This window comes from Hypanus sabinus, chromosome 4 (genome assembly GCF_030144855.1).
Source record: "Hypanus sabinus isolate sHypSab1 chromosome 4, sHypSab1.hap1, whole genome shotgun sequence".
Lineage (NCBI taxonomy): Eukaryota > Metazoa > Chordata > Chondrichthyes > Myliobatiformes > Dasyatidae > Hypanus > Hypanus sabinus.
In genome coordinates, this window is record NC_082709.1 from 84041374 (window position 1) to 84055906 (window position 14533).

Consider the following 14533-nt stretch of genomic DNA (forward strand, 5'->3'; position numbering starts at 1 on the left):
TTTGTTTTATTTTTGTTGCTTGTTGTATAACAAACCAAGGTACCAAGTTACAGTGAGAAGTTTTTGACAGATGATGCCACATACAAATACATAGGGATAGTAAAAAGGAAAACAAACATTTCACAAGTGAATCCATTAGGGCTGTTGAATGTATCCAATGCTCCCTCCTCTAAATCAGAGACCCAACATGGTAACATCCATAATTGGGAGGCCAATCATTTTAATCCCTCCACCCATTCCCACAATGACAAATCTGTTCTCAGACACTTCTACAGCTATGGCCAGACACAAATTGGAGGAGCAACACGTCATACAGTAATCCGCAACAATCCATAATGGCATTAACATGGATTTCCCCAACTTCTGGTAACCACTCCCCTTCTGCATCACATCCCTTTTGTTTCCCCTTGTCTTCCCTCATCCCCCTCACTATTGCCCATCACCTACACCTTTCTCCCTACCTCCTTTCCTTTCTTCCACAATCCTCTCTGCTCTCCTATCTGGTTCCTTCTTCAGCCCTTTGCGTCTTCCACCAATCCCCTCCCAGCTTCTTACATCATTCTCTTCTCCATACTCCCACAACCCCTCTGCATACCACCCTCTCAAAAACCCATTTTCACCTATTGCCTGCCAGTTCATGCTCCTCTCTCTCTCTCCCCCCCCCCAACCTTTTAATATGGCTTCTGCCCCTTTTATTTATGGTCCTGATTAAGAATCTCAGCCTGAAACGTGCACTATTTCATGTCCCTCCACAGATGCTGTCCAACCTGCTGAGCTCCTCCAGCATTTTGTGCGTGTTCCTGCAGAATAGTCTTCAGTTACAGTTAATGTGCAGCACAGGTGGACAAAAAGTGCAAGTGCAAGTTTGGATAGAGATTAAAAGTTCATTTCTTAGCGCATGAGAGCTTCAGTCAAGAGCCTGATAATAGTAGGGAAGAAATTATCCTTGAGCCTGGTGGTTCACTCTCAAGCTTTTGTATCTTCTGCCTGATGAGAAAGGGGAGAAGACAGAATGTCCAGGTCACCTGTTGGGTCTACAAGATACAATTTCTAAGATTGCAGATGACATCAAACCAGGAGACAGCAGCAATTCGAGAATTGTCATGAACTTCAAGGATATATGGACAAGCAAGAATTTAATAGGAAGAGCACAGTATTAGATAAGAGACAATAAAAACTAGGAGGCCCAATACTACAAGAATGGAGAAACTGGAGTTTGCGCACGGTTTGTTGAAAGAGGATCCTGGGCTCAGTAAAGAGAGCCAAAATACAGGAGTAAAACTGGGTTGAAACTTCATAAAATACTGTTTGGCAACAAGTTGAGTTTTGTGTCCAGTTTTGTGGAAGATGTGAACATTTTAGAGAGTGTATCAAAAGGAAATGATTCCAGAAATGAAGGACTTCAACTCTGCAGAGAGACAGAAAAGAGGAGATTAAGGAATTTGGTATATCCCTATTGAACCTCACCAATTTTTAGCAATGCATCATTCTGTCTGAATGCATCAGTTTGGTGTGGCAACTGGACTGTCTGTAATCACAAGAAACTGCAAAGTTGTGGACACAGCCCAGCACATCATGGAAACCAGTCTCCCCTCCATGAACTCCGATTATGTTGGCTACTTTACTGATGCAACAAAAGTGTAGATAAAGACCCCACCCACCCTCTACATTTTCTCTTCTTCCCTCTCCCATTGGGCAGCAGATATAAAAGCCTGATAGCATATATCACCAGGCTCAAGGGCAGCTTCTACCCTACTATTACAAGAATACGGAATAGTTACATGTTACAAAAAGATGGACTTCCGACCTCACAATTTACTACACACACTTTGACTACTTACACTGCACTTTCTCTGTAACTGCAATACCATTCTGCATTATTGTTTTACCTTGTTTTACCTCAATGCACTGTGTAATATTTGATCTGTATGAACAGTACAAGGACTGTTTTTCCACTGTACACATGACAAATATAAACTAATTCCAATTGTTGTCCTTGGAAGACAGTAAGAGGTTATTAAAAATCAACAGTATAGTTGCGGGGGGGGGGGGGGGGAGGGAATATTCCTAGCGTTGGGAGGGACTGAGAATATAGGTGACTGATGTGTGGATATCTCTTAGGGTATGGAATGCACAAATAAAGGGAAGCTGATGCAATTGCTAAGTCCAAGTGCAGCAGTTTGGGTAACTGAAAGGGCAAAGGAGTGATAACAGCCAGACTGTTCGATCATAGAGCCAGTATCTACCTGGGCTAACCTGCGTCCTTCTAAAGCATAGATCACAAAGGCATAGTACAGGCCCTTCAGCCCACAATGTTGTGCCAAACTATTCCAAGATCAATCTAATCCTTCTCTCCTACATAGCCCTCCTTTTCTCTATCATCCATATGCCTAATCTAGGAAAGTTTTAAATGTTCCTAACCTCTCTGTTTCTATCACCATCCTTGGCAGCATGTTAAACACACCAATCACTGTGTATTTAAAAGAGCTTCTCTGACATCCTCCAATTTACCTTGTATATACTTTCCTCTAATTACCTTAAAATTATGTCCCTGGTATTAGCCACTTCTGCCTTGGGAAAAGTCTCTGGCAATCCACTTGATTGATGTCCCTTATCAGCTTGTACACCTCTATCAAATATGTGCTTGAGTCATTCAGCACTTCCTAATCACTTTGTTTTCTCAGGAGGAGGCGCAAAAAACAGACCACGAAGCAGTGGCCTTTGTGACTGCGTGTCACAATCCACACATGTCAAATGTGGATTCTGTACTGGCCTTCCAGAAAGTCATAGAGTGATCGTGTCAGACGTAAAGGAGGAGGGGGACTGGTACTCACAGTGCAGTGATTCTGATGCCTCTGCTGTAGAACCCACTCAAGCTTCGTGAAGATAGCAGGGTTGTCTGGCTCAACAGAAGCTGCAAACATCAGATTATCCTGGGCATATTCATGACCTGAAGAAAGATCACACACTGTATGAATGTCAAACAACACCTCAAGAACACAACACAACAATAAACACAAAAGATTCTGCAGATGTGGAAATCCAGAGTAACACATGCAAAATGTTGGAGTAACTCAGCAGGACAACCAGCATCAATGCAGGGGAATAAACAGTCAACGTTTCAGGCCGAGACCCTTCATCAGGACTGGAAAGGAAGGGGGAGTAAATCAAAATAAGAAGCTGGGGGGAGGAAAAGAGGTACAAGCTAGAAGGTGATACATTAAGTCATATGGGTGGGAGAGGGGAATGAAGTGAGAAGATGGGAGGTGATAGATAGTAAAGGTAAGGAGCTGAAGGAGGAATCTGATAAAGGAGAGTAGACCATGAGAGAAAGAGAAGGAGGATGGGCATCAGGGTGATAGGCAACTGAGAAAAGAAGAGATGAGGGGAGTGCCAGAATGGGTAATTGAAGAGGGAAGGGGGAGGGGGAGAAATACTGTAAGTTAAAGAATCAATGTCCATGCTATCAGGTAGGACGCTATAAAGACCAAATACATGGTATAAATTAGAGGGCTGTTTAGATGAGATGGGAGGTTGAAACGTCTCTAAACTGGGAAAAGTAATTACTTCCTTTTCCTATTAGGAAACAAGTTAGGACAGGTGACTGAAGTGTGTGTAGGGGAGTACTTTGGCTCCAGTGATCATAACACCATTAGTTTCAACTTGATCATGGATAAAGATAGATCTGGTCCTCGGGTTGAGGTTCTAAACTGGAAAAAGACCAAATTTGAAGAAATGAGAAAGGATCTAAAAAGCGTGGATTGGGACAGGTTGTTCGCTGGCAAGGATGTCAATGATAAGTGGGAGGCCTTCAAAGGAGAAATTTTGAGAGTGCAGAGTTTGTATGTTCCTGTCAGGATTAAAGGCAAAGTGAATGACAATAAGGAACCTTGGTTCTCAAGGGATATTAGAACTCTGATAAAGAAGAAGAGAGAGATGTTTGACATGTATAGGAAACCGGGAGCAAATAAGGTGCTCGAGGAGTATAAAAAGAACAAAAAAAATACTTAAGAAAGAAATCAGGAGGGCTAAAAGAAGACATGAGGTAGCTTTGCAAGCCAAGGTGAAGGGTAATCCAAAGAGCTTCTACAGGAATATTAAAAGCAAAAGGATATTAAGGGATAAAATTGAGGATCAGAATGGTCGGCTATGTATGGAACCTAAAGAAATGGGGGAGATCTTAAATGGGTTTTTAGCGTCTGTATTTACTAAGGAAACTAGCATGGAGTCAATGGAAATATGGCAGACAGGTAGTGAGGTCATGGAACCTATACAGATTGAAGAGGAGGTGCTTGCTATCTTGAGGCAAATCAGAGTAGATAAATTCCCAGGACCTTGAAGGAGACTAGTGTTGAAATTGCAGGGGCCCTGGCAGCAATATTTAAAATGTCGGCACCTACAGGTGAGATGCTGGAGGATAGCTCATGTTGTTTAAAAAAGGCTCTAAAAGTAATCCAGGAAATTATAGGCCAGTAAATTTGACGTGGGTAGTAGGTAAATTATTGGAAGGAGTCCTAAGATGATAGGATCTACAAGTATTTGGATAGACAGAGACTTATTAGGGAGAGTCAACACGGCTTTGCGCGTGGTAGGTCATGTTTAATAAATCTATTAGAGTTTTTTGAGGAGGTTACAAGGGAAGTGGATGAAGGGAAGGCAGTGGATGTTGTCTACATGGATGTAAGGCTTTTGACAAGGTCCCACATGGGAGGTTAGTTAGAACGATTCAGTCGCTATGTATACATGGAGAGGTAGTAAATTGGATTAGACATTGGCTCCATGGGAGAAGCCAGAGAGTGGTAGTGGAGATTTGCTTCTCTGAGTGGAGGCCTGTGACTAGTGGTGTGCCACAGGGATCAGTGCTGGGTCCATTGTTATTTGTCATCTATATCAATGATCTGGATGATAATGTGGTAAATTAGATCAGCAAATTTGCTGATGATACAAAGATAGGAGGTGTAGTGGACAGTGAGAAAGGTTTTCAAAGCTTGCAGAGGGATTTGGACCAGCTGGAAAAATGGGAAATGGAAAAATGGAAAAATGGGCTGAAAAACGGCAGATAGAGTTTAATATAGACAAGTCTGAGGTATTGCACTTTGGAAGGACAAACTAAGGTAGAACGTACAAGGTAAATAGTAGGGCATTGAGGAGTACCCTGGGAGGGATCTGGGAATACAGATACAAAATTCCCTTAAAGTGGCATCACAGGTAGATGGGTAGTAAAGAGAGCTTTGGTACATTGGCCTTTATAAATCGAAGTATTGTGTATAAGGAGTTGGAATGTTATGGTGAGGTTGTATAAGGCACTGGTGAGGCCAAATTTGGAGTATTGTGTGCAGTTTTGGTCATCAAATTACAGGAAGGATATTAATAAGGTTGAAAGAGTGCCGAGAAGGTTTACAAGGATGTTGCCGGGACTTGAGAAACTGAGTTACAGAGAAAGGTTGAATAGGTTAGAACTTTATTCCCTGCAGCATAAAAGAATGAGGTGATTTGATAGAGGTATATAAAATTATGGTGGGTATAGATAGAGTGAATACAAGCAGGCTTTTTCCACTGAGGCTAGGGGAGAAAAAAACCAGAGGACATAAGTTAAGGGTGAAGGGAGAAAAGTTGAAAGGGAACATGTCACACAGAGAGTGGTGGGAGTGTGGAATGAGCTGCCAGATGAAGTGGTAAATGCAGGCTCACTTTTAATATTTAAGAAAAACTTGGACAGGTACATGGATAAAAGGTGTTTGGAGGGATATGGTCCAGGTGCAGGTCAGTGGGACTAGGCAGAAAAATGGTTCAGCACAGGCAAGAAGGGTCAAAAGGCCTGTTTCTGTGCTGTAATGTTCCATGGTTCCTTCCTTAAGTTAGCAATCAATAAAAAACACCATAAGACCACGATGTGGGAACAGAATTACATCATTTTGCCCATTAAGACTGCACCACCATTCCACCATAGCTGATTTATTTTCCTCTCTCAACCCCAATCTCCTGCCATCTCCCCAATATCTTTGACCTCTTATCAAGAACTTATCAACCTCTGCCTTAATATACCCGATGATTTGGCCTCCACAGCCATCTGTGGCAATGGATTCCATAGATTCACTACCCTCTAGCTAAATAAATTCCTCCTCATCTCTGTCCTAAAGGGATATCATTGTATGTTGAGTTTGTGCTAGACTCATAAGAAACATCCTCTATCTAGGCCTTTCAATATTCAGTAAGTTTCAATGAGATTCCACCCCCCCCCCCCATTCTTCTAAACTCTTGTGAGTACAGCCACAAGCCATCAAATGCTCCTCACACATTAATCCCTTCGTTCCCAGGATCATTCTTGTAGACCTCCTTTGGACCTCTACAATGCCAGTGCATCCTTTCTAGACAAAGAGCCCATATTCCAAATTTGGTCTAAGCACCAGTATTTGAGTCAGTATGCCTGAAAATAGAAGCAGAAACCTGATTGTGGCTGGCTGAGCTTAAGTGTAAGAGCTACGATGCCACAGTGAACTCACTTTCCAGCACGTGGGAGAGAAGTTGTACAGGTGGATTTCACTGGATCTGACAATAGGTACATGAAGTAATATAGCAATGTGATTACTAGAGTCAAGTATGATGTTGTCCCAATGGGTAGTCCACCAATGCTCCCTCTAATTTGTAATGACCAGTGTGCACAAATCTTGTGCTGTGCAATATTTTGCCCAATTACATTAACATGTACGCACTGAATTTAAGTGGAAGTAAACCTGAAACTATTCTAAGGATAATAATCTTTAAATTAATTAGCAGTTCTTTAGTGCTTCACGCCCTTTACTTCTTTGGGCATAGTGAATCAATAATTTCTTCAATAAAAACAGTATAAATAAGCAAGTTCTAAAATCTGAAGACAATCATCTCAAACTCCATGTTGTCAACACTGTCCGCATCAGAAACCAGAAAAGAAAATGTGATTGTGTATAATCATGAAATATACTTAACATGCCTACAAGGTAGAGGGTGACAACCTTTTGTGTGCAGTTTAAATTTCTTTGTGTGCTAGTAACAAAAGATGTACATGCTCACACCTTAGAGGGAACATTGCTGTCTACTGGTCCATTTACTGCCTGCAAAGGCCAATCTGGGATCCATATATTTAGGGTGGATTCTCTTAATAGAGAACATCAGTCCATAATTGCTTAACATGGGGAAGATTGATGCATGGGCAGCCAAAGCACGGTCCTTGACAGATCGGGGCAGGAACCAGTGGCATGGAATGCAAGGTGACTAGGGACTGACCCTTCTCTGCTGCAGCCTTCCTCCTCCTTCAATGCCATTTTGATGTGCCATCATCTTCCACCAGCCCCACCATTGAGGTCTTGGTTGTTTCACTCTGTCTTTAATCCTACTGCCATGAGAGACCCTACCAGGAGCTGAGCTACACATGGCATCACTCTCAGGAAATCAAGCCTCTTCACTAAAACAAGCTGATGATCCTGAGAATATTTCCTAGGGGGAAAATGCCAACAGGGTACAGGTTTCCCCGCAATCCAAAGGTACAGCGTTCCTATGAAACCAGTTTGTAAGCCGAAATGTCATAAAACAAAGAAGCAATTACCATTAATTTATATAAGGAAAATTTTTGAGCGTTCCCGGACCCAAAAAATAACCTACCAAATAACACATAAAACCAAAAATAACACTAACATATAGTAAAAGCAGGAATTATATGATAAATATACAGCCTATATAAAGTAGAAATATTGTATGTACGGTGTAGTTTCACTTATCAAAATCTGGAAGGCAGTGAGCCAAATGACACATTTCACTGCATGTTTTGATGTACGTGTGACAAATAAAGCTAATCTTTAAAAATTGTGTCTAATTGTGTTTAATGTATTTTTTTGTGAATGCTGCATATCTGATGCTATTTGCCTGTTAGGCTGCTGCAAAAAACTTCCATTGCACATTTGCATACATGTACCTGTGCATATGAAAATAACCAATACTCTGTGTGTTCTAAAGTTGGCTCTTTTTGAGGTTAAAGTTAATTTGGTATATTGATCTCCTGTCTATGTCCCTGGACCAGTAACAGGCTATGAAGTTCAAATCCTATCACAGCAAAATGAAGAACTTAATAAGCCAAAATAAAGATGTCAGTAAAAGTGAGAATTAAGCCAGTGGGACGGTGAAAACCATTGGCTTTACCAATGACCATGAAGGAACACAATTTCCCATCTTTATCCTATATGAATAGATAAAGATACATTCCTAAATCGTCTTAGGAATGTAGTTTGACTCTTAAAAAAAAACCCCAAGTCACTTGGGGCATGTAATGAGCAATAGATGCTAAATTTGCCAAGGAATGTTCAGATCTGTGAATAAATTAAAAACAAGATTGAAAAACTGTAGATGCAGGATATCAGAAGCATAACCGCAAAGTACTTCAAACTGTCAGCAGGCCTGGCAGTATCCATTAACTGAACATTTCTCCAGATAGTAAAGTCCAAACCTGGGGCATGGATTTAGGGTGAGAGGGAAAAGATTTAAAAGGGACCTGAGGGGCAACTTTCTCACGTAGAGGATGGTGAGTATATGGAATGAGATGCCAGAGGAAATAATTGAGGCAGGTACTTTAGCTTCATTCAAGAAGTACTTGGACGGGTACATGGAATGTGTAGGAATATGGGCCAAATGCAGGAATTTGGACTTAGCTGGGTATGCAGTCTTCACCATGGACAAGTTAGAGTGAAGGACCTCTAAACGTGTTGTACTGCTTTGTAATCCCATTAACTGTAAATGGAAAACTAAAAACTATACAGATTCTGCAATGATAAATAACTACAAATGCATCAAAAACCTAACAGGTCAGGCAGTGAAATGCTTCAGATGCTTAAAAATCCAGTTCACTAATGCCCTTTAGAAAATATGATTTCACATTTTCTGGTCCTATCTTTAGGTAACTTACATCCACAGCATTCACCTGATCTGCAAACTGTTACCAACATTTTTTGTTTTTATTTTGGTGTTCATTAACAAACAGTTTTAATCCAGGACATTGTTGAGGATGTACCTCTTATACCTAATAAAATGGCTATTGAGTGAATGTTAGTGCTCTTCTGCTGCTATACACCATCCACTTCAAGGTTTGACTTTTTGTACATTCAGAGATGCTCTTCTGCACATCACTGTTTTAACATGCTGTATTTGAGTTGCAGCTGCCTTCCTGTTAGCTTGAACTGGTCTAGCCATTCTCCTCTAACCCCACTCATTAACAAGCATTTTCACCCACAGAACTGCTGCTCACTGGACACTTTCGTGTTCTTCCACACTATTCTTTGTAAAATCTAGTGAATGTCGTGCATGAAAATTCTAGGAGATCAGCAGTTTCTGAGATACTCAAACACCTCACCTGGGACCAACAATCATTCCATAGTCAAAGTCACTTACATCACATTTCTTCCCTATTCTGATATTTGGTCCAAACAACAACTAAACGGCTTGATCATATCTGCATGCTTTTATACATCGAATTGCTGTCACATGATTAGATATTACATTAATGAGGTAAACAGGTGTGACTAATAAAGTAGCCACTGGGTGTACTTACAAGTTGCAGTGAGTATATTCCCAAAATTGTGTCGCACTTGGTTCCCTAGCTGTCAAGCTGAGTGGTTCAGCCCCTCCTCTGCAGCGGAGGGGAACATTTTATTCTATTAACATGTCTTGTATGGGCATGGTGACCTTCTGTGAACGCCAAGATTTAAGAACATCTTCCTCAATTGAAATAAGTTGAATAATAGAGTATCTAAACAAGGCACAAACACTAGAGAATCTGCAGATGCTAGAAATCCAAGCTAACACACACAAATACTGGAAGAACTCAGCAGGTCAGGCAGCATCTACGGAGGGGAATAAAGAATTGACGTTTCAAGCCAAGACCCTTTATCTGGACTCTGGCCTTTCAGCCCAACACTGGAAAATAAAACTCAGCTGTCACTCAGTGGGACGAATGCCCTAATTCTGCTTCTACAGCTCATGGTCACTGACATCAGACTTCTGAACCGATCACTTCTTTCCTTGTGTTGCCACAATCTCAAACTCTTAACATGACCTCTCTCAGTCATTCCATTATCACTTTAGCATTCTGACCTGCACCACCCTGCAGTTTTATATGCATCATCACATTATTATTACCACCATGTACACTGTCTACTCTGGAAACCTCACACCAGCTAGGAATTTCATTGTATATGACAATAAGCTAATCCAAATTTGAACCTTCCACCACACAATTAGAATCCAAACTAGGTTATTATCACTATTATAGGATTTGAAATTTAAAATACTAGTGAAGCTGAGCTGGTCAAACTCATGACCAGTTGGCAACGGGTAAACAGAAAGGGAGAAAAGAACCTCAGAAAATCTCCACAGTTTATTCAGGAACATGCTCACACTTTTGGCTCCATTTACCTGGCCACAGCAATGTCTCATCTCTTAGGGAGCTTACAACATCGAGTGATGATAGCATCAGCGAGGAGCTCCCTTCAAAAATTCGACCTAAAGAAAAACACGACACAGGAATAAGTCATCAGTAGTCACAGAGAATGTGGTACATCTACAAACACCTAGTCAGGTCTCAATGGTAAGCATGAATTCCCTTCATACAAGGCTGACGTCGAGCGCTGGCATTGTACTGCATTGCACTAACTACCGTGCCACTCTTTATTAGATATTACTAAATATTAAATACAGGAGCAGCATCTCCTGGAAGGTACTTACCACATCCGGACAAGAACACCAAGTCTCCAGAGAAGAGGCAATCAGGACTGTTGTGAGGTTCCCCATCCAAGACGTAGATCATATGACCCACTGTATGTCCCGGTGTGAAGAGAGCCTGAAACCGCAGATTACCCACCTCTATTGTCTGCTTGTCCAGAATGGGGCTGAGGAGCAAGAGGAAGAAATGTATCAAGCATTCATAGACCATGGCACTCAATTTGTACCCTTAGCATTACCATCAGAAGGAAAATCCTCTCTAATTGTTTCAATATGAATTGGGGAGAGAGGCAAGGATCTGTAACAGGATGTCTTAAGCTTCAAATTCAAGCTGTTCAGGGGGATATAAACATAAGATGACATTTCTGATCACCTCCTTATAGGAAAGAAGGATGTGGAAGCTTTAGAGAGAATGCAGAGGATGCTGCCTGGATTACAGAGCATGTCTCATGAGCATAGGTTAAGTGAGCTGGGACTTTTCTCTGTGGAACAAAGGAGGATGAGAGACAACTCCAAAGAACTCTAGAAAACACTTTCAAAATGCTGGTGGAACACAGCAGGCCAGGCAGCATCTATAAGAAGCACTGTCGACGTTTTGGGCCAAAACCCTTCGCCAGTCCTGACGAAGGGTCTCGGCCCGAAACATCGACAGTGCTTCTCCTTATAGATGCTGCCTGGCCTGCTGGTGTTCCACCAGCATTTTGTGTGTGTTGTTTGAATTTCCAGCATCCGCAGATTTCCTCATGTTTGCTGTAGAAAACACTTTCCCAGAGTGGAAATGGTTAACACAAGGGACACAATTTTAAGGTGATGGGAAGAAAGTATAGGGGACTTGTCAGAGGCAAGTTGTCATGTTTTTTCAGAAACAGAGAGGTGAGTCTGTTAAACATACAACCAGGATGGTGGTAGAGGTTGATATTTTAGGGGTACTTCAAAAACTTCTAAATAGGCTCTTGGACAATTGAAAAATGGAGAGCTACATGGGAAGGAAGAATTAGATTGATCTTAAGAGTAGATTAAAAGGTTAGCACAACATTGTGGGCCAAAGGACCTGCCCTGAGCTGCAGTGTTCAATGATTTAAACATCTGAAATATAAACAGAAGTGCTAGAAATACACAGCAAGTCAGGCAGTTAATGTTTCACGTCAAAGTCCCTTCATCAGAGCAAGTAGTATACAGAAACTCTCTCGGAAAAGTTGCCCAAGCTGGGGCTCAATTAAAACTGTATCAGATGAAGGATCTTGACCTGAAACATCAACTAAGTATTGTCCTCAGTAGAAGCTGCTCAATCTACTGAGTTGTTTGTGCATCTTATATGAGTTTATTCTTTACGTTCCAATTGAAACATCTCCAGTGTAGACCACAAGACAAAGGAGCAGAAATAGGTCATTTGGCCTATGATACTATTCCGTGATCACATTTTGGCCAATTTATTATCCCTCTCAATCCCATTCTACTGCCTTCACCCTGTAACTTTGATGCCTTGACTAATCAAGAATCTAACAGTCTCCTTTTTAAACACAAAGTAAAATGATCAAAGTTAGTATATGTTATCACGTACCCCTGACATTTATTTCAATGCAGAAATTTAAAGGAAAAACTATACACAAAGAGGTTCCTCAAAGTCTGTGCACTGCCTCCTCTATTGCCACAATGAAGCCAAACTCAAGTTGAGGGAGCAACACCTCATAATCTGTCTAGGTAGCCCCTAACCTGATAGCATGAACATCAATTTCTCTAAATTCTAGTAATTACTCCTCCTCCCCATTCTCTCTTTCTCCATTCCACATTCTGGCTCCCACTGTTACCTCTTCTCTGTCACCTCTTTGATGCCCTTCCTCCTTCCCTTTCTCCCATGGTCCACTATCTTTTCCAAACAGATTTCTTCTTCTCCTGGCCTTTACCTCTTCCACCTAACATGTCCCAGCTTCAAAACTTCATTCCCTGTCCATTGCCCAGCCATCTTCCTCCTCACATGGTCTCAACCATCATCTGCCAGCCTGTAATCCTCCCCCTTCCCACACCTCCTTATTCTGGCTTCTGTCCCCTTTTTTTCCCAGCTGAAGGGTCTCAGCTGGAAATGATTGTTTATTCCCCTCCATTGATGCTGCCTGACTGTTGAGTTCCTGCAGCATTTTGTGTTCTTCCTCTGGATTTCCAGAATCTGGAGAATCTCTTGTGTTTATGGAATTGACAGCTTTTAGTTAAATTGAGTAGTAGTGAGGAAAATGCTAATGGACATTACAGAACATGGAAAGACTTAGAGAAAGTGAATATGGAGACAATGTTTCCCTTAGTGGGAAGGAGGAATGTTTTTAGCCAGTGGATGGTGAATCTGTGGAATTCATCACCACAAACAGCTGTGGCGGTTAAGTCATTCCATGAATTTAAAGCGAAGGTTAATATGTACTTGATTAGTCAAGGTGTCAAAGTTTAATGGGAGAAGGTAGGAAAGCAGGTTCGAGAGGTATAATAAATTAGCCATGATGGAATGGTGGAGCAGACTCAGTAGACCAAGTAGCCTAATTCTGCTCCTTTGTCTTATGGATTTATGATAGGAAGCTATGTAGCCAAGTTTCCTGATAATATAAGGGTACAGGAGGCTACAGACAATGTAAATGGGAGCAATAAATTACAAAGAACAGATTAAGTGATTAAGCAGATATGTAGCAATTGGATTTCAAGTGTTGGCAAATGTGACATTGCTCACTTTGGATCTAAATTTCCAAAATGGTATTTACTAAATGATAAAAAGCCATTAAGCATTGGAAGACCAACAAGACTTTTGTGGGGGTTGGGAGGCACATACATACGTCATTAAAATGGAACTAAAAATATTTTATTAAATCTGGAACAACACTGATCTATATAGATAGACAAAAGGAGCTAGAACACATTAAAGCTATATAAAAGGAAGCACAAGAGGTTCTGCAGGTGCTGGAAATCTGAAGCAACACAAAATGCTGAAGGAACTCAGATCAGGTAGCATCCATAAGGAGTATAGTCAATATTTTTGGGTCAGGACTCTTAAAACAGGAATGGAAAGAGGGGAGAAAGCCAGTATAAAAAGATGGGTGGGGTGAGTAAAACCTGGCAGGTGATAGATGGAACCAGGCAAGGGGGCAGCGATAGGCAAATGAGAGGGGGAGTAAAGTGGGAATGGCCTCTCCATCTATCCATCACCCACATGATCCTCCCCACCACCTCTTCTTTATTTCACTGTCCTCTCCTATCAGATTCCATCACAAAAACATAAAAACAGGAGCAGGAGTCAGCCACCTGGCCCATTAAGCCTGTTCCGCTGTTCAATAAAGTTATGGATGATCTGGCCATGGACTCAGCTCCACCTACCTGCCATTTCCCCATAACCTTTAATTCCCCTACTATACAAAAATCTATCTATGTATTTCAAATATATTTAATGAAGTAGTCTCTACTCCTTCCCTGGGCAGTATATATTTCTTATAGTGGGGAAGTGTAGGACAAGAGTGCATAGTCTGAGAATACAAGGATATTCTTTGAACAGAGATAAAGAATTTCTTTAGCCAAAGGGTGGTGAATCAGTGGAGTTCATTGCCAAGGATAGTTGTGGAGGCCAAGTCATTGAGTATATTTAAAGCAGAGGTTAATAGGTTCTTGATTAGCAAGGATGTCAAAAGTAATTGGTAAAAGGCAGGAAAATGAAGTTGAGAGGGATAATAAATCAGCCATGATGAACAATGGAGCTGACCCAATTGGCCAAGTGGCCTAATCTGGCTCTCATGTCTTATGGTCTTTCACAGATATTCCA

The 14533-nt window shown here is 41.3% G+C and overlaps 1 protein-coding gene across 1 annotated transcript in view; it reads right to left on the minus strand.

Annotated features, from left to right (window-relative positions):
* Positions 1-14533, minus strand: part of pnkd (PNKD metallo-beta-lactamase domain containing) — a 55195-nt gene that overhangs the window by 3929 nt on the left and 36733 nt on the right. The window contains exons 6-8 of the mRNA XM_059967583.1: positions 10747-10910; positions 10438-10524; positions 2835-2950 (exon numbers count right to left, since the gene is read on the minus strand). Of these exons, the coding sequence (XP_059823566.1) occupies positions 2835-2950; positions 10438-10524; positions 10747-10910 (367 nt within the window). The remainder of the gene's footprint in view (positions 1-2834; positions 2951-10437; positions 10525-10746; positions 10911-14533) is intronic.